Genomic DNA, 26778 nt, shown 5'->3' on the forward strand with positions numbered 1-26778 from the left:
CTCCGTGTGTGTGGCTGGGCCTCGGGTGGGAGGCGGCCCGAGCCCGGCCACGTGGGCGCTGGTCTGTGACGCACAGTTCGGCCCCTTGTGAGGAGGCCGGGCGGGGGCCGGCCGGCGGCCCAGATGTAGGCCCCGTGGAAGGAGCTGGGGCTCCGGCACCCGTGTCTCCGTGAGGCCAGACCCCCCTCAGGAAAGAGAAAGCCTCCTGAGCCGCACCCCGAGTCTAACCTCGGGTCCCACTTGGGGCCAGGCTGCCTGGAGAGCTCCCCAACTTCGAGGGGCTCCCAAGTATCCAAACACCCATGTCCCTGGCCCTCACCTCACCCTGACCATGACCTTCACCCCGGGCCCCTCATGGCCCGGGCCTACGTCCTGCCCATGGACCAGGCCCAGCGGCCCTGCTGCCCCTGCTCCCTGAGATGCTGGCCCAGGAGCCACGCCCTCCCCCGCCAGGGCTGTGGGCGCTGCACCCTAAGGCTGGCACATACCCGCATGCAACCCCAGGGGGGCAGCCCCAAGCCTCCTGCCCCTGCTCCTCTCCTCAGAGCTGTGGGAGCAGGAAATGGAACGGGGCCCTGGGATATAGCTTGTCCCCCCCCCGCCCCTCCCAGGACCCGAGGCCAGAGGCAGGCAGAGGGTCCCAGGCACAGCCTGTCCTCGGGCCTCCAGGCCTTGTCCTGTCTGAGCCCAAGGCCACCGCCCACCCATGATGGCCTCGCACCCAGGACCCCGATGACCCAAAGGCAGTCCTTCCACGGGCGGTCTTTTTCCCAGGTCGGGACTACGGCCCAGCATGCGGGGCCGTTTGGGGGTCCTGGGGTCCAGGTGAGGGTGGAACTCACCCCAGGAGCTACGCTCCCCGCAGGGGCAGAAGCGTGCCTGCCCCCCCCCCCCACATGCCCTGGACAAGCCCCTCTGGGCTCCTGGGCTGCGGCTGACGGTGTCCATGCTGACCCCCGGAACTGTCCCCCCGGAACGGCCCCCCTGGAACCGACCCTCAGACTGGCCCCTGGCAATCCCCGCCTGGAGCCAACGGGAAGGGTGCCAGCCCAACGGAAGTGGCGATAACGGGGCCGCTGCCGCACCAGGATCTTTCCAAGAAGCCCAGGTCCTGATAAAGCAGCGCCGAGATCCTGTTTGTCCGCCGCTGCACGTGGCCGGGAGGGGCGCGGGCGGCTCGGCCAGGGCCGGGCCCCTATATAAGGCGTCGAGGCCGCTACTCGGGTGCACAGGTGCAGCAAGTCTGCCTGGTGTCAGTGGCAGGAGGGGCCGGGTCCTGCGGTGACCGCTTCTCCACGCACCATGCTGGGGCCTCGGCTGCTGCTGCTGCTGTCCTGCGGGGGAGCCCTGCTGGGCGCCGGTGAGTGGGGGCCACGGCCTCGCACGGGCACGGCCAGATGTCCCCGCGGCCCCGGGCCTGGGAGAGGCTCCCGGCCTCCCGCCTCCCCGACTTGGCCAGAAGTGGGCTGGCCACCAGGATGTGGATGTGAGGCCCCCTCGCTCAGGGCCGCCCTGCTCCGGCCAAGGCCTGGGTCACCCCAGCCAGTGAGGGTCAGAGGGTGCCGAGGCCGAGTGCCAGGGAGGACGGACTCGGGCCTGGGGGGCGGGGGTCCCACGGGGACAGGCAGTGCCAGGCCCCAGCTGGGTGGACAGGACTCAGGCTCAGCCCTCAGCTGGCACCCCACCCCCATGGGTCCTGAGGGGGGCAGGTCCTCAGGGGCAGCCACAGTGATGCAGGGCCTGTGGGCACTGGGGCTGCAAAACCCAGGTGGAGGCCCAGCTTCGTGGGTCCTGGCTGTGAACAATGACCACTCAGTGGGCTCTGGGTCTGGGGTCCCCATCTGTGAAAGTGGGGGCAACATCTCCCCCTCACGGGGCTGCCCCGAGCCTACCCAGTCTCACCCATCCACCCCAGGGCAGGGTCCCCTTCCCCCTCCGTACACCTCATGCCCGTCCCTTCCGCCCACCTGGCACGGCTCAGGCCCCAGCCCTCCTCACCAACCAGCACCAGGCCCGTGGCTCCTCTGCCCGCGTGAGCCCAGGTGGCGGAGCCCAGGGACTCCTCTCCTCTCCTCAGTCCTGGCCCGCAGGCCCCTCCCTGGTGGCCCCATGTCCCCACCAGCCTCTGGGAGCAGTGATGGGCCCAGTGCAGGGGGCGGCTGCAGACACCAGCACAGTAGGTCCCCTGGGCTGCCCCGCCCCCGCCCTCCCTCAAAGCCCCTCCCCTTCCAGGCACCGCCTTTCCCACAAGGGCTGCTCTGAGCCCTCAGGACCCCTGCCCCGCTGAGCCCTTCTTGGGCCCCTCCCCAGCCCTGGGGCTCAGACTTGGACCCCAGAACCTGGGGAGGAGGGAGGAGCCCTGGGTGAGGGGGGCGGGAGCCTGCGAGGGGTCCAGGCTGTGTGAGCAGCAGAGGGTGAGGCAGGTCTCTGAGCCTCAGCACCACCTTCCGCCGGCCGGGGAGGGACAGAGGCAGGTCCTGCCCTCCTGGACCAGGGAAAGGAGGTCTGAAGCCGGGGCCTGGGGGCCAATGCTGAGCGAGGGCAGGCAGGGGCGGGGGCCGCCAAGCGTGCAGGACGGTGAGTGCTCTGCACCGCATGGCCGGCCTGGCTGAGGCTGCCAGGCCGGCCGCCCTGCGGCTCCGTGGGTCCGGCCAGGGGTCAGTGCCTGCCCTGACCGTGGTGGGAAGCACTGCCGGCCTCCTGAGCGTCTTCAAAGGAACCCCCGCGGCCAAGGGGGGGTGGGGTCATTGTCGAGACAGAGCCCGAGGCCCGGGGGGGGGGGGGGGGGAGGGGACCGCGCAGTGATGGACAGGAGGCCAGCACCAGGCGGCAGGGGACTGGGAGTGACCCTCTGGGGGCACAGACGTGAGCTGAGACGCAGACCCCCCTGATCAACACCGCGGGGGCAGGGCCGCCCAGGGTCACACCCCCCCCCCACCTCTGTGCCTCCCACCCCAGCCGGGACCACAGGGCCAGGGGCAGGCATCGCTGAGACGCACTGTAGACAGGGACCAGTGTGGCGATGGGGGGGGGGGGGGCAGGGGAGGCAGGAACCGCCGCGAGCTGCTTCCAGCCCAGGACAGTGGAGCTGGGGCAGGGGCAGGGAAGGGCTGCAGGGAGGGGAGGCCCCACGCAGCTGCCCTGAGCAGGGTCACCTTCCTGTCCCTGTGGTCACTGTGACCCATGTCACCAGGTGGGCTGAGTGGGAAACAGGGGTGCAGCGGAGAGAGCGGTCCCATCCCACAGAGCCTTTGGGCCGAGCTCCTCCCCACTCTCCCCTGCCCCTCTGAGCTCAGGGCTCCCCCTCGCCTCCCCACCCCCCTCCAGTGAAGTCAGGGCAGAAGCCCAGGAGTCCGGCCACCCTGCCACCCAGACCCACGGAGCCTGCCCAGAGCCAGCGGGCTGACAGGCTTTGAGCCCACTCGTTCCTCCTGCCGACCCGAGGGCCTGGCGCCTCCAGGGTGCAGTGATGGGAGCCTGGTGGGCAGAGCAGCAGATGCCCCGGGGCCAGAGGGCCCCAGAGGGGCTAGTGTCTGGTGTGGAGGACCCACCCGCCCTGAGGCCTGGCCCTCGGCCACAGGAACCTCTCCAGGGACCTCCCATCCTCCCAGCATGGCCAGCTGCCACCTCCAAGCCCCCAGGCCCTGCTCACTGCCTCACCCTCCCTGGGGCTCTCAGGAGCAGGGACCATGTGCCCCCATGTCTCCTGCACCCACCAGGGGACAGGCCCACAGCAGGTGCTCGCTGCGTGCAGGGTGCCGAACTGGTGAGCGGGCGAAGGAGTCATTGAGTGACCAAATGAATGAGCGAGCGGGCGGGAAACGAGGGTGTGGAGGGCCCAGCGGGCTGGGCTCAGGCCTGGTGCCAGCGCTGTGGTTCCCAGCCCTGGGCCCTGCTCACAGCCAGGCTCTGAGTACCCGGGTCCGGCTGTGCCCTGGAGCAGAGGTGGCCGGGCCAAGCACTGACATGGGCCCTGAACACGCAGGTCTAGACGACACCTCCTTTGCCCACCCAGGACCCCAGGGGCTGAAGGACTCCCCACAGCCAGGTGAGGACCAAGGCTCTGCTACAAGGTGGCCGTGGTCTGGGCTTTCCACGAGGGACAGCCAACCACAGGGACCTGGGGAGACCAGCTTGTGCTGGGGGTCCCTGGGGGGCGGGGCTGCTGGCTGACACCCAGACCCCCCACGGCAGCAGCTGGCTCTCCCGTGAGGCTCAGTGGGCCTGGGACTTGGGAGGCCGTGAGCATGGGCTCCCCAGGGGCCCTGCCAGCCAGGGGACCCAGAACCCCGAGACCCACCGGCTCCCTCCACAGCGCCCGGCAGGGGCTGGTGCTCCACATGGGGGACCGGCCACTTCTCCACCTTCGACGGCCACATGTATGACTTCGAGGGGACCTGCAACTACATCTTTGCGGCCATCTGCAAGGACGCCTCCTCTCCCACCTTCAGCGTCCAGCTGCGGCGAGGGCCCGGCGGGGACATCTCCCGGGTCATCGTGGAGCTGGGGGCCTCGGTGGTCACGGTGCAGCAGGGAGCCATCTCCATCAAGGATGTGGGGTCGGTCAGGGACCGGGGCCATGGCCGGGGGTTGGGGGGAGGGTTCCGGGGACGAGGGAATGGCCAGGGCGAGGGCAGCCGCTGACTGCTCCCCCCGCAGGGCCGTCAGCCTGCCCTACACCAGCAACGGGCTGCAGATCACCCCCTTCGGCCAGAGCGTGCGGCTGGTGGCCAAGCAGCTGGAGCTGGAGCTGGTGGTGGTGTGGGGCCCCGGCGCCCACCTCATGGTGAGGATGCAGTGGGGGCTGCACCCTGAGGCAGGAGTTGGTGGGCAGAGCTGGGGGCTGCCCCCGGAGGGGGGGGTCCTGACCGGTCCCCCAGCTCCTCAGCTTGGCGGACTCCGGCCAGGAGCCCGGATGGGCCTGGGTTTTGCTGGAGGCTCAGTCTCCCCATTTGAAGATGGGGACCATCCAGCAAGAAAAGAGGTCCCCTGGGAGGGAGGGCGGTCACAGCCCATACGGTGAGGGTGCCCGGCTCCTGGAGCAGGCACCTGCGGTCTCTGCATCTGGGCGAGGGGTCCCTGGCCTAGGGAGCCCCGCCCCGCCCTGCTCACCCCGTGTGCCAACCACCCGCCCTCGCCCACAGGTCCTGGTGGAGGACAGGCACATGGGCAGGATGTGCGGGCTCTGCGGGAACTTTGACGGCGAGAAGACCAATGAGTTTCTGAGCGAGGATGGTAAGTGGGGGTGGGCGGGAACCCCTGCGCCCAGCCCAGGTGCTGACTCTGTGCCCCCTGCAGGCACGCGCCTGGAGCCCCACAAGTATGCCGCCCTCCAGAAGCTGGACGACCCCAACGAGATCTGCACCCACGAGGCCATCCCCGGCCCCCGGGTCCTGCAGGCAGAGCATGTATGTGAGGGCGGGGCGCACAGCCTTCCAAGTGGAAACACTGGGTGTGGGGCGCGGCCTTCTCCCCATGACCGAATGGCTCTCTGCCCAGGCCCGGACCTGCGCCCAGCTGCTGGCCCTGGTGGCCCCCGAGTGCAACGTGCCCAAGGAGCCCTTCGTGCAGAGCTGCCAAGCCGACGTGGCCGCGTGTGCCCGGCCGGGCCAGCAGAGCTGTGCCTGCGCCACGCTCTCCGAGTACTCGCGCCACTGCAGCCTCGCCGGCCAGCCTGTCAGCCGCTGGCGGAGGCCCGGCCTCTGCTGTGAGTCCTAGGAGGCTGCAGGGAGGGCCAGGGCCTCTATGGCACCTCACTCCCGGGACAGGAGGCCTGAGGAGGAGCGGCTCGGGGGGTGGGGGGGGAGCAGGGCCCCAGGGTTCCCTTGCCCGCTCACCAGGGCCCCATGTACATACAGCCCTGGGCCAGTGCCCGGCCAACCAGGTATACCAGGAGTGCGGCGAGGCCTGCGTCAAGACCTGCTCCAACCCACAGCACAGCTGTGCCCGCTTCTGCACCTTCGGCTGCTTCTGCCCGGAAGGTGGCGTACCTCTCCCCATAGGACCCTCCAGATGAGCCCCCACCCACCCAGCATGCACCCCACTTGGCTCACTGGAACCAGGACCCCCTGCCCCCCCTTAAGTGCTCAAGGCCACATGGGTTGATCCACGGGATAGGGAGGGGGTATGCACGTGGGGGGTGGGTCCAGGAGGCTACTGGGAGGAGGTGGGCCGAGCCGGGCCAGAGACAGGCCTGCGCTCCCCCAGGGCAGCCCTGGGCCTGGGCCTGTTGGCACGAGGGGGCAGAACGCTGAGCATGCAGACCAGATGGGACTGCGGGTGTGAAGGGGGACAAGCTCCTTGGGCACAGGCCGGGAGGCCCAAGGAGGGGTGGGGTCTCCCCCACGCAGCCCCAGGAAGTCCCTGCCTGCAGGTATGGTTCTCGACGACGTTTCCAAAAACCTCACCTGCGTGCCCATCGCCCAGTGCCCCTGCACGCTCGGCGGCGTGGCCTATGCCCCTGGGGAGGTCACAGCCGACGCCTGCCGCACCTGGTAAGGACAGGAGGGGAGGTGGGGACATGGGGGCACGGGGGTCAGGGGCAGCCTCAGCCCGAAGCAGCCAGCTCTGCTGGCCCAGAACACCCGGGGGCGCCACCACCACTCTGGTCGCCCTCCCCCCACCCCCAGCCAGTGCACAATGGGGCGCTGGAAGTGCGAGGAGCGGCCCTGCCCCCGGCGCTGCGCCCTGGAAGGCGGCTCCTTTGTGACGACGTTTGACGCCAGGCCCTACCGCTTCCACGGCACCTGCACCTACACCCTCCTCCAGGTGGGAGGCCCGCCAGGGACCCCCAGGGAACTGCCCAGAGGGGTCACCACGGGGTGGGGGTCTCACAAGGGTCCCGCCAGGGGGGTCCCCACCAGCCCCCAGCCCTCTGTGCTTACTGTCCTCCCCAGAGCCCCCAGCTCCCCGACGGGGGCTCCCTCATGGCCGCCTACGACAAGTCTGGGTACTCGCATTCGGAGACCTCCCTGGTCGCCCTCATCTACGTGTCCAGCCAGGTAAGGCCGCCCCGACTGCCGCCACTGTGCCTACCCAGCCTGAGCACACGGTCCTGCCACCGCCCAGCCCCCACCCTCCGCACCCAGTGACTCAGGGCCCTCCCTCCAGGACAAGATCGTGATTTCCCAGGATGAGGTGGTCACCAACCACGGAGACACCAAGTGGCTGCCATACAAGACCGGTAGGTCGCAGCCCCTGCCTGGGCCACAGGGGCCGGGCCCAGAGCGGCCGCCCGCTGAGCCTCCATCCCGCAGGCAACATCACGGTCTTCAAGCAGACGTCCACCCACCTGCAGATGGCCACCACCTTCGGGCTCGAGCTGGTGGTGCAGCTGCAGCCCGTGCTCCAGGCCTACATCACCGTCGGGCCTCAGTTCAGAGGCCAGACCCGAGGTGAGTCCCTGCCGGGCCGGGCCGGGCCTCCCGGGAAACGAAGGGGCCCCACAGAGACTCACGGGACCCAGCAGGTCCCGCCCCTGGGCCTCGGCCAGCCCCCCAGGGGTGCGGGTGGTGCTGGCCTCCTGCCCGGGGCCCAGTGAGGGGACGCGGGGCAGGACTGGGACGCGGGACGCCCACTCTCATGGCCTGGCTGCTCAGGGCTCTGCGGCAACTTCAACGGGGACACGACGGATGACTTCACGACCAGCATGGGTGTCCCTGAGGGCACGGCCTCGCTCTTTGTGGACTCCTGGCGGGCAGGGAACTGCCCGGCCGCCCTGGAGCGGGAGACCGACCCCTGCTCCATGAGCCAGCTCAACAGTGAGTGCCGGCCGGAGGGCTGGGGCGGGCAGGAAACCCACGCTGGGGGCACGGGAACCCATGGGGCCTGTCCCCGCAGAGGTGTGCGCGGAGACCCACTGTGCGGTGCTGGTGAACAAGGGCACGGTCTTCGAGAGGTGCCACGCCGTGGTGAACCCCAAGCCCTTCTACAGGGTAGGCGGGGCACGCACGTGGCCAGGAGGGCTGCGGGGTCGGGCACCTTGGGGACAGGGTGTGGATGGCGGGCGCCAATGCTGCTGTCTGCCCGCAGAGGTGCGTGTACCAGGCCTGCAACTACGAGGAGACCTTCCCGCACATCTGTGCCGCCCTGGGGGACTACGCCCACACCTGCGCCTCCAGGGGCATCCTGCTCTGGGGCTGGAGAAGCAGCGTGGACAACTGCAGTGCGTGCTGCCCGGCGTGCGGGCGGCGGGAGCCCGGGGTCATGCGGAGGGTGGGGCTGTGACCGGTCGGGCCAAGCTCTGCCCAGCCATCCTGACGTCAGACTCCCCGCAGCCATCCCCTGCACGGGCAACCAGACGTACAGCTATGACAGCCGGGCCTGCGGCCGCACCTGCTTCTCACTGTCCGACCGTGCCGCCGAGTGCCACCCCAGCGCCGTGCCCGTGGAAGGCTGCAACTGCCCCGAGGGCACCTACCTGAACCACAAGGCCGAGTGCGTGCGCAAGGCCCAGTGCCCCTGCCTCTTGGACAACCACAAGCTCATCCTGGCCGGCCAGTCCACTGTGGTCGAGGGCGTCATCTGGTGCGTGAGGGTCCTGGGTGGCAGCTCCGCCCCCTGCAGCCCCGCCCCAGGCCGCCCCCTCACACGGCCTCTCTTGCAGCTACTGTTCCAACGGGCGGCTGAGCTGCCCTGGGCGGCCGTCGATGCTCCTGGGTACGTAGTGCAGCGGAGCGGCGCCCTGGACTGCGAGGGGCCCTGGCCTCCGCTGAGCCCGCCTCACCAGCCCCCTTCCCTGCAGCATCCTGCTCCGCCCCCAAGACATTCCAGTCCTGCAGCCAGTCCTCAAGGAACAAGTTTGGGGCGGCCTGTGCCCCCACGTGCCAGATGCTGGCCACGGGCACCCCCTGCGTAAGGCCGGGGCGGGCGAGGGCAGGGCCCCCCCCATCCTGTCGGGGCCGGGGGAGGAAGCCCAGACTCCTCAGGAGAGGCTCTGCCCCCACCCTGTCCTCCAGCAGAGGCGGGCCCCGTGGGGCTGGGAGGCCCAGCAGCTGGAGGGCGGTGTGCTCAGTCTGGGGGGTTCCCTGAGGAAGGTGGGCTGGGGCCCCAACTTGGGGAGGAGTAGGAGGGGGTACAACAGCCCAGCCTGAGGCGCGGAGGCACCGGCCCCTTTCCTGAGGGAGGGAGGCTGCCGAGAGAAAGGCCCTGAGCAGGCTGGTGCAGGAGGGGGTCAGGGAGGAATGCAGGGGCAGAGGGCCCCCCGGGGCCACCCTCCCAGGGGCTGCTGACCTCCGCCCTGCAGGTGCCCACCAAGTGCGAGCCCGGCTGCGTCTGTGCCGAGGGGCTCTACGAGAACGCCAGCGGGCAGTGCGTGCCCCCCGAGGAGTGCCCGTGCGAGTTTGCGGGGGTCTCCTACCCCCGGGGCGCCGAGCTCCACACTGACTGTAAGGCCTGGTAAGCCAGTCCCACCCTGGCACAGGGCTGTCCGCAGGGTCCTGGGGGCTGGGAGGTCAGATCCTACAGGGTGGGTGCGCACGCCCGGGTCTCTCAGAACCAGAGCTCCCTGCTCCCGGCAGCACCTGCTCGAGGGGGAAGTGGACATGCCAGCAGAGCGCCCACTGTTCGTCCACCTGCACCCTCTATGGGGAGGGCCACGTGGTCACCTTCGACGGGCAGCGCTTCGTGTTTGAGGGCAGCTGCGAGTACATCCTGGCCACGGTGAGACCCTGGGGGAAGGGCCACGGGGGGCCACGAGGAGGCCCTGGGAGGACTCGGGGGCTCCTGGTGGGCTCCTCCTCAGCGCCCCCTCCCCACAGGATGGCTGCGGCACCAATGACTCCCGGCCCACCTTCAAGATCCTCACGGAGAACGTCGTGTGTGGGAAATCGGGTGTCACCTGCTCCCGGGCCATCAGGATGTTCCTGGGGGTGAGTGGGCTGGTGGGTGTCCCCACAAGGCAGCCACCAAGCTCCAGGTCCTGGCCTCTCTTCCCCTCTGCTTCCTCATCCACACAACGGGCAGCAGTGTCTCCTAGAGCTGTTCGTGGGGTGGGGAGTCTCCCAGAAGCCTGACTCAGTCCTCAGCTCAGTGCCCATGACGTTCTGGAACCTCCCGCCAATGGCAGGCTCGAGAGGACAGGCCCCAGCCCAGAGCTGGCCCTCAGTAGGCGCAGGCCAGCGCGTGTCCTTAACGGGCCCCTGCGGGAGAGCACGGGCAGGAGCAGAGCTGGGGGCACTCAGCAGCCGCCCAGGTGGGGCTGGCAGCCTGGTGACAGCCCTGCCCCACAGGGCTTGTCCATCGTACTGGCGGACAGGAACTACACGGTCAGCGGGACAGACCCCCAGGTGCACTTCCGGGTCAGGGCTGGCTCCCTGCACCTGGTGTTGGACGTCACTATCGGCAGCAGCTACAACCTGACCCTCATCTGGAACAAGCACATGACCGTCTCCATCAAGATCTCGCGAGCCTCACAGGTACCACGCATCACCGCCCAGGTCGCCGGGGTGGGGCAGCGCCCGCCACCCGCACATCTGCCCGCCTGACACCAGCCCCCACAGGACGCCCTGTGCGGCTTGTGCGGCAACTACAACGGGAACATGAAGGACGACTTTGAGACACGCAGCAAGTACGTGGCGTCCAGCGAGCTGGAGTTTGTGAATTCGTGGAAGGAGAGCCCGCTGTGCGGAGACGCCAGACTCGCGCTGGACCCCTGCAGCCTCAACGCCTTCCGCCGCGCCTGGGCCGAGCGCAAGTGCAGCATCATCAATAGCCAGACCTTCGCCGCCTGCCACAGCCAGGTGGGCTGCGCCGCGGGGGTCGGGCCTGAGCAGGTGGGTGGACAGCAGACACTGAGGGCCACTCCCGCAGGTGTACCGCCTGCCCTACTACGAGGCCTGCGTGCGCGACACATGTGGGTGCGACACGGGTGGGGACTGTGAGTGCCTGTGCGACGCTGTGGCCGCCTACGCCAAGGCCTGCCTGGACAAGGGCGTGTGCGTGGACTGGAGGGCCCCCGACTTCTGCCGTGAGTACCCTGTCCCCGACTGGGGGCGGTCATGGCGGGAGCACCTCTCCCGGGTGGGCAGCAGGCTGTGCCCTGCAGAGGGACCTGCAGAAGGACCCCAGGCCTCCCAGGCCCTGACAGGCACCCGTCCTCCCAGCCATCTACTGCGACTTCTACAACTCCCACACGCGGGCGGGCGATGGCCAGTACCAGCACACCCCAGAGACCAACTGCACCTGGCACTACCAGCCGTGCCTCTGCCCCCAGCAGCTGCAGAGCCTTCCAGACACCAACATCGAAGGTGCGGGCGAGGAGAGGGCGAGGCTGGGCCAGACGACTGATGGCCTCCCGGCCAGTGATCAGGACTGGATGGTGGACGAGGGCCCAGCCTGGAGCCAGGGGACGGTGACAGGCACAGGGCAGGGTGGCTGGGGTTGGGGACAAGGGGGGACCTGCCTCTGCAGTTCAGTGAGAGGCCAGGAGTGGCTGGGGACAGAGAGGGCAGGAACCAAGCCTTGAAGAGGGGCTCCGGCTCCGGCACTGAGGCCTGGCCTCTCGGCCCTGCCCCCTAGGCTGCTACAACTGCTCCCAGGACGAGTACTTCGACCGGGACACGGGGACGTGCGTGCAGTGCAGTAAGCTCAGGCCACAGCCCCATGCCCTCCCAGCCCCCACGGCGGAGTCCTGCACACACCTCTGGCCAGCTCTCCAGCACCCGACTCCCCAGCTGTGCCCCTGAGGTGCTGGGACGCCCATGCCCCAGACAGCAAACACAAAAGGAAAACAATCAGGCTTCCCCTCCCCAAATGCTGACGCACCCACACCCAGCCCCCAGCTGCAGGGCAACCCAGGCCCGGGCTCCGCCAGCTTGCTGGGTATGTGGGTGACAGCTGGTCTGAGCTACCACAGGTGGGCGCTGGACAGCATCCCGGCTGCCAGGCATCACCAGGGTTGGGCAGTGGTGCTGGGAGAAGAGGAGACCCGGGGGAGAGGGGGGGAGAGGACTGAGAAGCAGGGACCCACCTGGGGACCCCCGGGAGGGCAGGACTGGGAGGGGCGGCACGGGGCGACAGCACTGACCACACTTCCTCTTGCAGTGCTGCTGCCCACCACGCCACCGCCGCCCACCACAGGTGATTGCGCACACACTAGGTGCCAAGGTGAAGCAGCGCTCTCCCCGGGCTCATCCCTGGGTAGCCGTCGGCCCAGCCTGTGCCCATCCCAGCAGCTGCTGGCTGGCATGTGGGCAAGGCTGCGGTGCACCTGGGTTGTCCTGGGCTGCCCCACAAGGCGGGGGCAAGCGGCGCTGACCAGGACAGCAGAGGGGAGGGGCATGGAAAGCTTATCCTGGCTGACCAACCCCGCCGTGCTGGACGGCCACTGTCACAGCAAGGCCAAAGGGGCTGGGATGCTGCCCTCAGCGGGGCACCGGCCTTTGCACCCTGTGCCTCCTGTCCAGCCCACCTGGGGGTGGAGGGCCACATGGCTCAGCAGGCAAGAGAGGGGACTCCTCCCAGGGTTATGCCTGTACTCACAGCCCTTCTGCCTCACTCAGGCTCGCCCTCCACAGAAGCCAGGCCCACCTCGGCCACCCCCAACATCACAGCCACGCCCAGAACCACTGGGCCCCTCAGCTCCACGGCACCCTCACCAAGCCCCCACGCTACACCTGCAACCCCCACGGCCTTGGCCCCCGCCTCCACACAGACAGGGACAGCCCCGACCCCGCGGCCAGAACCCACAGTCTCCTCAGGAGGTGAGGACGCCCTGCGGTGCGGAACACATGACGATCAGACATGCTCCCTAGGGTGCGGGCAGATGCTCAGCAGAGTGGGTGGGGTTGAAGGACCAGCTACAGTGGGACGTGGCAGTTCCTCGCTGCCTGGCACTGTCACTAAACATGTGGGACCTGCGGACGCAGGGGGCCCACACAGCAGCCCCTGCCGCTGCCCAGGGACCAGGGGGGACATGGCATGGGTCCTGCTAGCAAGGGCAGGTGAAGGGACAGCCAGCGCCCAATGAACCCATGGCCACCGGACAAGCAGCTGAGGAAGGATGTGCGTGTTGGTGAGGGGAAGGCACACGCCCTTCTCCAAGGGGCTCAGCTTGCCCGCGGGCCAGGCTCCTGTGGCACAGGTGGGGCAGGGAAAGGGGAGGGCAGATGGTCCTGTTCCCTGCAGAGTCACCTCAAACGACCTCCGCCATCACCACACGAGCCACGTCAGGACCAGCCCCCACAGCCACCCCCAGGTCAACAGCCACGGGGCCTACTGTGACTCAGGCCACCACACAGCCCACCGCACCCCTGCTCAGCACAGCCACGCAATCCACAGCTCGGTCCACAGTGCGCACCACAGCGACATGGCCAACACCAACCAAACCAGAAACCACCACGGGGTCCCCCCAAGGTAAGGCTACCCCATGAGGTCCCCACAGAGGGGAGATAGCACAGGTGCTCCAAACCCAGCCCAGGCTGTGGAACTGCGAACGAGAACAGGCCACAGATTCCCAGGAGGGGACGCCTCCAACTCAAAGGGGGGCAGCCAGCCCAGCAACCAGCCTGAGCCTACAGCTAACCACGTGCTCTCTGCACCTCTCCCCGCACAGCACCTACGGGCCCACCCGCCACGGCTGCCCCCACACCAGGTGAGCACAGGGGTCCCAAAGGCACTGGATCTATGGGGCAGGAACCAGGTTTGAAATCAGGGCCACAAATCAAAACTGCAGAAAGAACCCACAGGAAGGAGCCTGAGAGTACTTGAACCCATCATAGCACCGTCTGTGAGGGGAAAAAGGGACCAAAAACACCTGCAGGAGACAAACACAAATGCAGGGACCAAAATAAGCAGAGTCAGTAAAAGCAAGGGGGACACCAGGTGCACAGGAAGCCGGCGTGGGGAACACCATCAGCAGGCGGGAGGCCACCTACCGGGCAAGGATGACATTATAACAAACTGCCGCATCACATTTTCCACAGGGCACTCAACCCACCACCGAACGGAAGGAACAACCACAAGATCACCAGGGAGCACCACAGGCCAGGGCACAGCACACACGAGCCCAGGGACCAGGTCAACCACGGCCACACCCAACCCACCACACACTCCCTTCACTTCTCATTCCCCCCACACTGGTTCCCTGTCCACCACCTCCCACATTACAGGTCCGCCCACAGGAACATCATTCCGGACCACCACCACCTTCCCAACCGCATCTCCATCCAAGACCACTCAATCCACTCACGTTCCAAACTCTGCCACCTCCTCTGTCACTCCCACTTCTCACAGAGTGATCACCCCAACACAACCAGAGACCCACTCTCCTTCCATCTCTACTGCAAGGCCAACAGGCTCCTCTCCATCATCGACACACGTCCCTGCCACAGGCACAGTGCCCTCACACTCCACAGTGCCATGGACACCTACCACAAGAGGAACCACCCAAGCCCCTCACTCTGTCAGCACACCCAAAACCTCCACCTCCCTGGTGTCACACCCCTCCGCACCTGCCCACTCTGGCACCACATCTGCTCCACCCACCACCATCTCCCCCAAGACCACCAGTAGAGGCACCGGGAGCCCGGGGACACACACCGCCACAGCCTCGGCTACTCCCAACGGTCCACACACTCCCTTCACTACTCACTCTCCACACACAGGTTCCCTGTCCACCACCTCCCACATTACAGGTCCGCCCACAGGAACATCATTCCGGACCACCACCACCTTCCCAACCGCATCTCTATCCAAGACCACTCAATCCACTCACGTTCCAAACTCTGCCACCTCCTCTGTCACTCCCACTTCTCACATAGTGATCACCCCAACACAACCAGAGACAGACTCTCCTTCCATCTCTACTGCAAGGCCAACAGGCTCCTCTCCATCATCGACACACGTCCCTGCCACAGGCACACTGCCCTCACCCTCCACAGTGCCATGGACACCTACCACAAGAGGAACCACCCAAGCCCCTCACTCTGTCAGCACAGCCAAAACCTCCACCTCCCTGGTGTCACACCCCTCCGCACCTGCCCACTCTGGCACCACATCTGCTCCACGCACCACCATCTCCCCCAAGACCACCAGTAGAGGCACCGGGAGCCCGGGGACACACACCGCCACGGCCACACCCAACGGTCCACACACTCCCTTCACTACTCACTCCCCCCACACAGGTTCCCTGTCCACCACCTCCCACATTACAGGTCCGCCCACAGGAACATCATTCCGGACCACCACCACCTTCCCAACCGCATCTCCATCCAAGACCACTCAATCCACTCACGTTCCAAACTCTGCCACCTCCTCTGTCACTCCCACTTCTCACAGAGTGATCACCCCAACACAACCAGAGACCCACTCTCCTTCCATCTCTACTGCAAGGCCAACAGGCTCCTCTCCATCATCGACACACGTCCCTGCCACAGGCACACTGCCCTCACCCTCCACGGTGCCGTGGACACCTACCACAAGAGGAACCACCCAAGCCCCTCACTCTGTCAGCACAGCCAAAACCTCCACCTCCCTGGTGTCACAACCCTCCGCACCTGCCCACTCTGGGACCACATCTGCTCCACGCACCACCATCTCCCCCAAGACCACCAGTAGAGGCACCGGGAGCCCGGGGACACACACCGCCACGGCCACACCCAACGGTCCACACACTCCCTTCACTACTCACTCCCCCCACACAGGTTCCCTGTCCACCACCTCCCACATTACAGGTCCGCCCACAGGAACATCATTCCGGACCACCACCACCTTCCCAACCGCATCTCTATCCAAGACCACTCAATCCACTCACGTTCCAAACTCTGCCACCTCCTCTGTCACTCCCACTTCTCACAGAGTGATCACCCCAACACAACCAGAGACAGACTCTCCTTCCATCTCTACTGCAAGGCCAACAGGCTCCTCTCCATCATCGACACACGTCCCTGCCACAGGCACACTGCCCTCACCCTCCACAGTGCCATGGACACCTACCACAAGAGGAACCACCCAAGCCCCTCACTCTGTCAGCACAGCCAAAACTTCCACCTCCCTGGTGTCACACCCCTCCGCACCTGCCCACTCTGGCACCACATCTGCTCCACGCACCACCATCTCCCCCAAGACCACCAGTAGAGGCACCGGGAGCCCGGGGACACACACCGCCACGGCCACACCCAACGGTCCACACACTCCCTTCACTACTCACTCCCCCCACACAGGTTCCCTGTCCACCACCTCCCACATTACAGGTCCGCCCACAGGAACATCATTCCGGACCACCACCACCTTCCCAACCGCATCTCTATCCAAGACCACTCAATCCACTCACGTTCCAAACTCTGCCACCTCCTCTGTCACTCCCACTTCTCACAGAGTGATCACCCCAACACAACCAGAGACCCACTCTCCTTCCATCTCTACTGCAAGGCCAACAGGCTCCTCTCCATCATCGACACACGTCCCTGCCACAGGCACACTGCCCTCACCCTCCACTGTGCCATGGACACCTACCACAAGAGGAACCACCCAAGCCCCTCACTCTGTCAGCACAGCCAAAACCTCCACCTCCCTGGTGTCACAACCCTCCGCACCTGCCCACTCTGGGACCACATCTGCTCCACGCACCACCATCTCCCCCAAGACCACCAGTAGAGGCACCGGGAGCCCGGGGACACACACCGCCACAGCCTCGGCTAATCCCAACGGTCCACACACTCCCTTCACTACTCACTCTCCACACACAGGTTCCCTGTCCACCACCTCCCACATTACAGGTCCGCCCACAGGAACATCATTCCGGACCACCACCACCTTCCCAACCACATCTCTATCCAAGACCACTCAATCCACTCACGTTCCAAACTCTGCCACCTCCTCTGTCACTCCCACTTCTCACATAGTGATCACCCCAACACAACCAGAGACAGACTCTCCTTCCATCTCTACTGCAAGGCCAACAGGCTCCTCTCCATCATCGACACACGTCCCTGCCACAGGCACACTGCCCTCACCCTCCACAGTGCCATGGACACCTACCACAAGAGGAACCACCCAAGCCCCTCACTCTGTCAGCACAGCCAAAACCTCCACCTCCCTGGTGTCACACCCTTCCGCACCTGCCCACTCTGGCACCACATCTGCTCCACGCACCACCATCTCCCCCAAGACCACCAGTAGAGGCACCGGGAGCCCGGGGACACACACCGCCACGGCCACACCCAACGGTCCACACACTCCCTTCACTACTCACTCCCCCCACACAGGTTCCCTGTCCACCACCTCCCACATTACAGGTCCGCCCACAGGAACATCATTCCGGACCACCACCACCTTCCCAACCGCATCTCCATCCAAGACCACTCAATCCACTCACGTTCCAAACTCTGCCACCTCCTCTGTCACTCCCACTTCTCACAGAGTGATCACCCCAACACAACCAGAGACCCACTCTCCTTCCATCTCTACTGCAAGGCCAACAGGCTCCTCTCCATCATCGACACACGTCCCTGCCACAGGCACACTGCCCTCACCCTCCACTGTGCCATGGACACCTACCACAAGAGGAACCACCCAAGCCCCTCACTCTGTCAGCACAGCCAAAACCTCCACCTCCCTGGTGTCACACCCCTCCGCACCTGCCCACTCTGGGACCACATCTGCTCCACGCACCACCATCTCCCCCATGACCACCAGTAGAGGCACTGGGAGCCCGGGGACACACACCGCCACGGCCTCGGCTACTCCCAACGGGCCACACACTCCCTTCACTACTCACTCCCCCCACACAGGTTCCCTGTCCACCACCTCCCACATTACAGGTCCGCCCACAGGAACATCATTCCGGACCACCACCACCTTCCCAACCGCATCTCCATCCAAGACCACTCAATCCACTCACGTTCCAAACTCTGCCACCTCCTCTGTCACTCCCACTTCTCACAGAGTGATCACCCCAACACAACCAGAGACCCACTCTCCTTCCATCTCTACTGCAAGGCCAACAGGCTCCTCTCCATCATCGACACACGTCCCTGCCACAGGCACACTGCCCTCACCCTCCACTGTGCCATGGACACCTACCACAAGAGGAACCACCCAAGCCCCTCACTCTGTCAGCACAGCCAAAACCTCCACCTCCCTGGTGTCACACCCCTCCGCACCTGCCCACTCTGGGACCACATCTGCTCCACGCACCACCATCTCCCCCATGACCACCAGTAGAGGCACTGGGAGCCCGGGGACACACACCGCCACGGCCTCGGCTACTCCCAACGGGCCACACACTCCCTTCACTACTCACTCCCCCCACACAGGTTCCCTGTCCACCACCTCCCACATTACAGGTCCGCCCACAGGAACATCATTCCGGACCACCACCACCTTCCCAACCGCATCTCCATCCAAGACCACTCAATCCACTCACGTTCCAAACTCTGCCACCTCCTCTGTCACTCCCACTTCTCACAGAGTGATCACCCCAACACAACCCGAGACCATTTCTACTGCAAGGCCAACAGGCTCTTCTCCATCATCGACACACTTCCCTGCCACAGGAACACTGCCCTCACCTTCCACCCCGTCGGGGACTCCCAGCACAAGAGGAACCACCAAAGCCCCTCACTCTGTCAGTACAGCCAAAACCTCCACCTCCCTGGTGTCACACCCCTCCGCACCTGCCCACTCTGGGACCACATCTGCTCCACGCACCACCATCCTCCCCAAGACCACCAGTAGAGGCACCGGGAGCCCGGGGACACACACCGCCACGGCCACACCCAATGGTCCACACACTCCCTTCACTTCTCACTCCCCCCACACAGGTTCCCTGTCCACCACCTCCCACATTACAGGTCCGCCCACAGGAACATCATTCCGGACCACCACCACCTTCCCAACCGCATCTCCATCCAAGACCACTCAATCCACTCACATTCCAAACTCTGCCACCTCCTCTGTCACTCCCACTTCTCACAGAGTGATCACCCCAACACAACCAGAGACCCACTCTCCTTCCATCTCTACTGCAAGGCCAACAGGCTCCTCTCCATCATCGACACACGTCCCTGCCACAGGCACAGTGCCCTCACACTCCACAGTGCCGTGGACACCTACCACAAGAGGAACCACCCAAGCCCCTCACACTGTGAGCACAGCCAAAACCTCCACCTCCCTGGTGTCACACCCCTCCGCACCTGCCCACTCTGGCACCACATTTGCTCCACGCACCACCATCCTCCCCAAGACCACCAGTAGAGGCACCGGGAGCCCGGGGACACACACCGCCACGGCCACACCCAATGGTCCACACACTCCCTTCACTTCTCACTCCCCCCACACAGGTTCCCTGTCCACCACCTCCCACATTACAGGTCCGCCCACAGGAACATCATTCCGGACCACCACCACCTTCCCAACCGCATCTCCATCCAAGACCACTCAATCCACTCACGTTCCAAACTCTGCCACCTCCTCTGTCACTCCCACTTCTCACAGAGTGATCACCCCAACACAACCAGAGACCCACTCTCCTTCCATCTCTACTGCAAGGCCAACAGGCTCCTCTCCATCATCGACACACGTCCCTGCCACAGGCACACTGCCCTCACCCTCCACAGTGCCATGGACACCTACCACAAGAGGAACCACCCAAGCCCCTCACTCTGTCAGCACAGCCAAAACCTCCACCTCCCTGGTGTCACACCCTTCCGCACCTGCCCACTCTGGCACCACATCTGCTCCACGCACCACCATCTCCCCCAAGACCACCAGTAGAGGCACCGGGAGCCCGGGGACACACACCGCCACGGCCACACCCAACGGTCCACACACTCCCTTCACTACTCACTCCCCCCACACAGGTTCCCTGTCCACCACCTCCCACATTACAGGTCCGCCCACAGGAACATCATTCCGGACCACCACCACCTTCCCAACCGCATCTCCATCCAAGACCACTCAATCCACTCACGTTCCAAACTCTGCCACCTCCTCTGTCACTCCCACTTCTCACACAGTGATCACCCCAACACAACCAGAGACCCACTCTCCTTCCATCTCTACTGCAAGGCCAACAGGCTCCTCTCCATCATCGACACACGTCCCTGCCACAGGCACACTGCCCTCACCCTCCACTGTGCCATGGACACCTACCACAAGAGGAACCACCCAAGCCCCTCACTCTGTCAGCACAGCCAAAACCTCCACCTCCCTGGTGTCACACCCCTCCGCACCTGCCCACTCTGGGACCACATCTGCTCCACGCACCACCATCTCCCCCATGACCACCAGTAGAGGCACTGGGAGCCCGGGGACACACACCGCCACGGCCTCGGCTACTCCCAACGGGCCACACACTCCCTTCACTACTCACTCCCCCCACACAGGTTCCCTGTCCACCACCTCCCACATTACAGGTCCGCCCACAGGAACATCATTCCGGACCACCACCACCTTCCCAACCGCATCTCCATCCAAGACCACTCAATCCACTCACGTTCCAAACTCTGCCACCTCCTCTGTCACTCCCACTTCTCACAGAGTGATCACCCCAACACAACCCGAGACCATTTCTACTGCAAGGCCAACAGGCTCTTCTCCATCATCGACACACTTCCCTGCCACAGGAACACTGCCCTCACCTTCCACCCCGTCGGGGACTCCCAGCACAAGAGGAACCACCAAAGCCCCTCACTCTGTCAGTACAGCCAAAACCTCCACCTCCCTGGTGTCACACCCCTCCGCACCTGCCCACTCTGGGACCACATCTGCTCCACGCACCACCATCCTCCCCAAGACCACCAGTAGAGGCACCGGGAGCCCGGGGACACACACCGCCACGGCCACACCCAATGGTCCACACACTCCCTTCACTTCTCACTCCCCCCACACAGGTTCCCTGTCCACCACCTCCCACATTACAGGTCCGCCCACAGGAACATCATTCCGGACCACCACCACCTTCCCAACCGCATCTCCATCCAAGACCACTCAATCCACTCACGTTCCAAACTCTGCCACCTTCTCTGTCACTCCCACTTCTCACAGAGTGATCACCCCAACACAACCAGAGACCCACTCTCCTTCCATCTCTACTGCAAGGCCAACAGGCTCCTCTCCATCATCGACACACGTCCCTGCCACAGGCACAGTGCCCTCACACTCCACAGTGCCGTGGACACCTACCACAAGAGGAACCACCCAAGCCCCTCACACTGTGAGCACAGCCAAAACCTCCACCTCCCTGGTGTCACACCCCTCCGCACCTGCCCACTCTGGCACCACATTTGCTCCACGCACCACCATCCTCCCCAAGACCACCAGTAGAGGCACCGGGAGCCCGGGGACACACACCGCCACGGCCACACCCAATGGTCCACACACTCCCTTCACTTCTCACTCCCCCCACACAGGTTCCCTGTCCACCACCTCCCACATTACAGGTCCGCCCACAGGAACATCATTCCGGACCACCACCACCTTCCCAACCGCATCTCCATCCAAGACCACTCAATCCACTCACGTTCCAAACTCTGCCACCTCCTCTGTCACTCCCACTTCTCACAGAGTGATCACCCCAACACAACCAGAGACCCACTCTCCTTCCATCTCTACTGCAAGGCCAACAGGCTCCTCTCCATCATCGACACATGTCCCTGCCACAGGCACAGTGCCCTCACACTCCACGGTGCCGTGGACACCTACCACAAGAGGAACCACCCAAGCCCCTCACTCTGTCAGTACAGCCAAAACCTCCACCTCCCTGGTGTCACACCCCTCCGCACCTGCCCACTCTGGGACCACACCTGCTCCACGCACCACCATCTCCCCCAAGACCACCAGTAGAGGCACCGGGAGCCCGGGGACACACACCGCCACGGCCTCGGCTACTCCCGAACGGCCACACACTCCCTTCACTTCTCACTCCCCCCACACAGGTTCCCTGTCCACCACCTCCCACATTACAGGTCCGCCTACAGGAACATCATTCCGGACCACCACCACCTTCCCAACCGCATCTCTATCCAAGACCACTCAATCCACTCACGTTCCAAACTCTGCCACCTCCTCTGTCACTCCCACTTCTCACAGAGTGATCACCCCAACACAACCAGAGACCCACTCTCCTTCCATCTCTACTGCAAGGCCAACAGGCACCTCTCCATCATCGACACACGTCCCTGCCACAGGCACACTGCCCTCACCCTCCACAGTGCCATGGACACCTACCACAAGAGGAACCACCCAAGCCCCTCACACTGTCAGCACAGCCAAAACCTCCACCTCCCTGGTGTCACACCCCTCCGCACCTGCCCACTCTGGGACCACACCTGCTCCACGCACCACCATCTCCCCCAAGACCACCAGTAGAGGCACTGGGAGCCCGGAGACACACACCGCCATGGCCACACCCAACGATCCACACACTCCCTTCACTTCTCACTCCCCCCAGACAGGTTCCCTGTCCACCACCTCCCACATTACAGGTCCGCCCACAGGAACATCATTCCGGACCACCACCACCTTCCCAACCTCATCTCCATCCAAGACCACTCAATCCACTCACGTTCCAAACTCTGCCACCTTCTCTGTCACTCCCACTTCTCACATAGTGATCACCCCAACACAACCCGAGACCCACTCTCCTTCCATCTCTACTGCAAGGCCAACAGGCTCCTCTCCATCATCGACACACGTCCCTGCCACAGGCACAGTGCCCTCACCCTCAACAGTGCCATGGACACCTACTACAAGAGGAACCACCCAAGCCCCTCACTCTGTCAGCACAGCCAAAACCTCCACCTCCCTGGTGTCACACCCCTCCGCACCTGCCCACTCTGGCACCACATCTGCTCCACGCACCACCATCTCCCCCAAAACCACCAGCAGAGGCACCGGGAGCCCGGGGACACACACCGCCACGGCCTCGGCTACTCCCAACGGTCCACATACTCCCTTCACCTCTCACTTTGCCCCCACGGGTTCCGTCTCCACCACCTCACAGTTCACTTCTCTCACAACCCGAGTTCCCATGCCCAGCCTCATGTCATCCACGCTGGGGGTGACATCCATCCGAAGTTCTCCTGCCACGAACCTCACTACCAAGCATCCTGGTACCACTGGACTGCTGACCACTCTCTTCCTGACCAGCTCCATCACTGCGCACAGAAGCTCCTCTTCCCCCACTGCAGGTTCCTCCACCTCCTCTCTTCTCACATCCGGGCCCAGCTTCTCCAGTAAGTGATATCTCCACAGCCTACCCAATGACCCTGTGCACTGCATCCTCCTAACCTTGCCTCTCTACTGGGCCGCGTTCTGGGACACTCCCATGGAGCCCCTCCCTTTTCTTGACTCCTCACACTGCCTGATGACCAGTGGGGCTTCTCCTTCCCCTCCCTGCCTCTGTCCCCCACTCTGTGTGCACATCACACCTAGCTCACTGCTGTGTGGGAGGTGGGCAGGTCTCTTTTCCTGCCCCGGAAGCCTTCACCTGTCCCGGCACAGCAGGGTCGCAAAGGGTGTGGTGCACCAAGTCAGAGAGCCAGCTTAGCCTCTGGCCAGGTGTATGCTCTGGGTGTCCCCAGCTGTGCCTTCCGGGGGGTCTGGGTCTTACCTCCCCCACCATGCTTCCCCATACCTCCGAGCTCTGTCCTGTCCTATGCCTCGTGTTCCCCCACCCTTGGGACCTATTGTCAACCCTCCTTGACAGGGTGTCAGTTCCTCTCTCCCTCTTGCCCACCTTCCTCCTTCCTCCTCCCCAGGAACCTCTCCAGAAAACCCCACAAGAGGAACCACCCAAGCCCCTGCCTTGTCAGCACCTGGCTGGAATGCACACCTGGCCTTCCCTATTGATCCCCTTCCCCTGCAGCCCGGGCCTCCCTTTGAGGAGCCCCTCTGCTCAGCAGCCTTCCACTGCTGTCCCCTGCGGAGCTCAGAGGAGGTTCGGGCTGGCAGGGATCTGGGGAGCAACTATTCCCACCTCCCCCCAGGCTGCAGAAAGCAAAGCAAAGGCTGGTAGGCCACGCCTCACCCCAGGTGACCACTAAGGGCCGAGCTGGGACTAGCAGCACGCTCTCAGCCCTGCAGCCTCCTCCAGTGTCCACTCTGCCCTCTGCACCCAGGCCAGCTGCACCACCTTGTCCTCCAGAGATGCCACTCCCCTCCCTTTGGGTGTTCCCTCCACAGAAGCCATTGCCTGGACTGGGCTCCCCTCACAAGCCCCAGGCAGGACTGTTCACAGTGACACATTTCTCCTGGGAAACGGCCTAGGTGCAGGTCAAAGCTCATGGGTCCACTCAGGGACCACAGAGCCATGCAGGAAACTCCCGTATGGTGACACTGATGTCCTCTTCTCGTTCCCCCTGCAGGTTCTGAGCCCAGCAAACCAGACACACCTACGCCCGCAGGTAGGTATCAGCTGGGAGGGGAGGTGGCTGGGGAGGCTGGGGAGCAGCGTGGGAATCTGCCTCATCCCGAGACAGCCCTGGACCGCGGGGGAGACCAGCAGGCTTTATTCCCGGGGTGAGGTCAGACCCGGGGGGCTCGGGCAGGAGAGACAGCACAGGTAGGGCCCAGGTAAGTGCCGACCGGCCCCCACGGGGCCCAGGCTCATCTCCTGGCTCCCTGGGCCGGCATCACTCGGCGTCCCACACAGACAGGGCTTGAGGAGCCCAGGCCCAGAGCCCGCAGGTCCCCCAGCCCCACCTCCTGAGGGCCAGGCACAGACCCCGATGGGGGGGGGGGGGGCAGCACCGTCACCTGGCTCTGGGGCTGGCGTCTCACTTCCTGCCTCCACTTCTCAGAGGTCTGCCGAGTGCGGGAGCTGGAGGAGGAGGTCACTTACCAGGGGTGCACAGCCAACGTGACAGTGACCCGCTGCGAGGGTGTCTGCGCCTCCTCAGCCAGGTGAGCTGTCACCCGGGCGGTCTCCATCTACTGCTGGGCTCTGAGCTTGGAGCCGCCTTACCCAGCAGAGGCTCCCAGGGGGTGGTCGGGCAGGTCCAGCCAGGATCTCCTGCCCCATCTCAACCACCCTTGCAGCTGACCTCCAACAGCTGGGAAGGTCACCAAAGAGGCCCGCCCCGAGGCCCTGCCAGGGTCTGCCCTTGTCTGGGTGGTTGGGGAGGAACGGGGATCCTTCGCCGAGGCCGCAGGCTTGACCATGTACCTTTGGCGGATTCTTTAGTTTCAACGCCTACACCAACCAAGTGGACACCCTCTGCAGCTGCTGCCACCCCCTTGGCTCCTACGAGAAGCAGCTGGTACTGCCCTGTCCAGACCCCGGGGAACCAGGCAAGCAGCTGGTGCTCACGCTGCAGGTGTTCAAACGCTGCGCGTGTGGCCCCTGGCACTGCAGAGACCAAGGGCAGCCTCCCTGGTGAGAGGATGAAGCACCGCTCCCAGCGCCCAGCCCTCTCCCCCCACTCCCCTCTCTGGCTTGCTGTGCCCGGCAGCCCCTTTCTAGGCCTGGCCTCAGAGCCCTGGGTGCAGCTCATCCAGGCACCTGCAGGAAGGGCCTACCGGGCAGGGGTCCCGCAGACCCTGGCCCACCCACACAAGCCTTTCAGGACACGCCCACCAATCGTCCACACTGCCTCCCAGCCTTCGAAGGAAGCTGCCCGGCCCTGCCCAACCAGACCCTGGGGCCGAGGAAGAGCAACAATGGGCAGGGGAGAGGCAGCAAGGAGAGGGGCCGAGCAGTCGGGAAGGGAAGTGAGGGCACCAGCCTGCCCACCAACACAGCTCACCCTGGGGAGGGGTGTCCCAGAGCCGTGCTCGACAAGCCCTGTGAACAGAGGACAAATAAACTCGCCCTGGTCAAGGCATGAAGCCACCCTGAGCTCTGCTTGTCGTCTCCATGCCCCTTGGCACCCGTGAACCCCAACCCCACCTGCCCCACGAGGCCAGGCGGCATCGGCCAGGACCCACCCCCGCAGGCCCCTCGCCCTCCTTGGGCCCGCCTCCAGGGTCCCTCCCTCACTCGGGACTCTCCTGGGAAGCCCTCCTCCCGTGGGATCCTGCTCCCAGTCTGTGGTGGGGTCACCCCTCCCATGAGCTCTGGAGGCTTGTTCCCCAGGAGGAACCCTTAGACCCGCAGCCTCCAAGCGGCAGACTACCCGACACATCCTGCCCAGAGGAGAGCCAAGGCCGGGCGGGGGCCCAGCAGGATGACCTCACAGGCTCAACCTTACACCCTGAACCCACATGCAGAGCGAAAGGCACATCACCTCCAGCGCACCTAAGCTTCTGCCGTGGCCGGGCCGCCACGCTCTGGAGCAGCGGCCACCAACTGGTGGTCTGTGAGGTCCGAAAGGTTGGCGACCGCTGCTCTAGAGGACGACCCACCCAAGGAGGCGCCCTGCCATGTCAGGGGGTCAATGGCCTCCCGCTGCAGGCGGGGGCTTTCCCTCCAACTTCCCGTCCCTCCAGGGACAGCACCACACATTCCTGTCATGGTCCTGGTGTTGACTGTCCCTTGGAAGGAGCACACTTCATGGTGCTCCCTCCTACAATGCACTAGCCCAGGCGTAGCTCAGGGAGGGCGCCGACGGACACAGGAGAACCCCGCGGGCGGGCGGGCCACACGGCAGTGCGGTAGCGCTGCGCACCGCCAGCAGCTTGAACAGACGCACAAGGAGCATCACTGTGTGGCCGGCCACGTTAGCAGTTAAACCTACAAATTAAAGGGAAACTAAAAGGCCACTCCTGTCCCTGCAAGGACCCCTGGACACAGAGGCGCACGCGGAGGTGGTGGTTACGCGGGTCTCTGTGGGTCACAGAGCACGCACGCAGGGGCTACACTGACGTTGGTGGGGTGTCTGCAGTGTGGCTGCCCCAGGC

At 65.0% G+C, this 26778-nt stretch overlaps 1 protein-coding gene across 1 annotated transcript; it reads left to right on the plus strand.

Moving 5' to 3' along the window:
* Nucleotides 1-1132: 1132 nt before the first annotated feature.
* Nucleotides 1133-25319, plus strand: MUC6 (mucin 6, oligomeric mucus/gel-forming). Its single transcript, XM_059710922.1, has 48 exons — nucleotides 1133-1360; nucleotides 3986-4048; nucleotides 4316-4559; nucleotides 4660-4786; nucleotides 5145-5235; nucleotides 5299-5408; nucleotides 5500-5707; nucleotides 5859-5981; nucleotides 6374-6494; nucleotides 6630-6768; nucleotides 6897-7001; nucleotides 7111-7183; nucleotides 7257-7394; nucleotides 7599-7760; nucleotides 7840-7934; nucleotides 8032-8164; nucleotides 8277-8526; nucleotides 8606-8658; nucleotides 8744-8853; nucleotides 9245-9396; nucleotides 9519-9660; nucleotides 9759-9869; nucleotides 10230-10415; nucleotides 10500-10739; nucleotides 10810-10966; nucleotides 11103-11246; nucleotides 11518-11580; nucleotides 12043-12078; nucleotides 12501-12701; nucleotides 13126-13353; nucleotides 13553-13591; nucleotides 13923-14108; nucleotides 15375-16483; nucleotides 17359-17633; nucleotides 17760-18158; nucleotides 18285-18671; nucleotides 18792-19190; nucleotides 19311-19709; nucleotides 19830-20228; nucleotides 20355-20741; nucleotides 20862-21154; nucleotides 21351-21427; nucleotides 21505-21677; nucleotides 21906-22304; nucleotides 22551-22717; nucleotides 24306-24344; nucleotides 24741-24843; nucleotides 25124-25319. Exons 1-48 carry the CDS (start codon nucleotides 1303-1305, stop codon nucleotides 25317-25319), a joined length of 9489 nt encoding a protein of 3162 aa, XP_059566905.1. The 5' UTR covers nucleotides 1133-1302.
* Nucleotides 25320-26778: the final 1459 nt, after the last annotated feature.

This window comes from Myotis daubentonii, chromosome 9, assembly GCF_963259705.1.
Source record: "Myotis daubentonii chromosome 9, mMyoDau2.1, whole genome shotgun sequence".
Lineage (NCBI taxonomy): Eukaryota > Metazoa > Chordata > Mammalia > Chiroptera > Vespertilionidae > Myotis > Myotis daubentonii.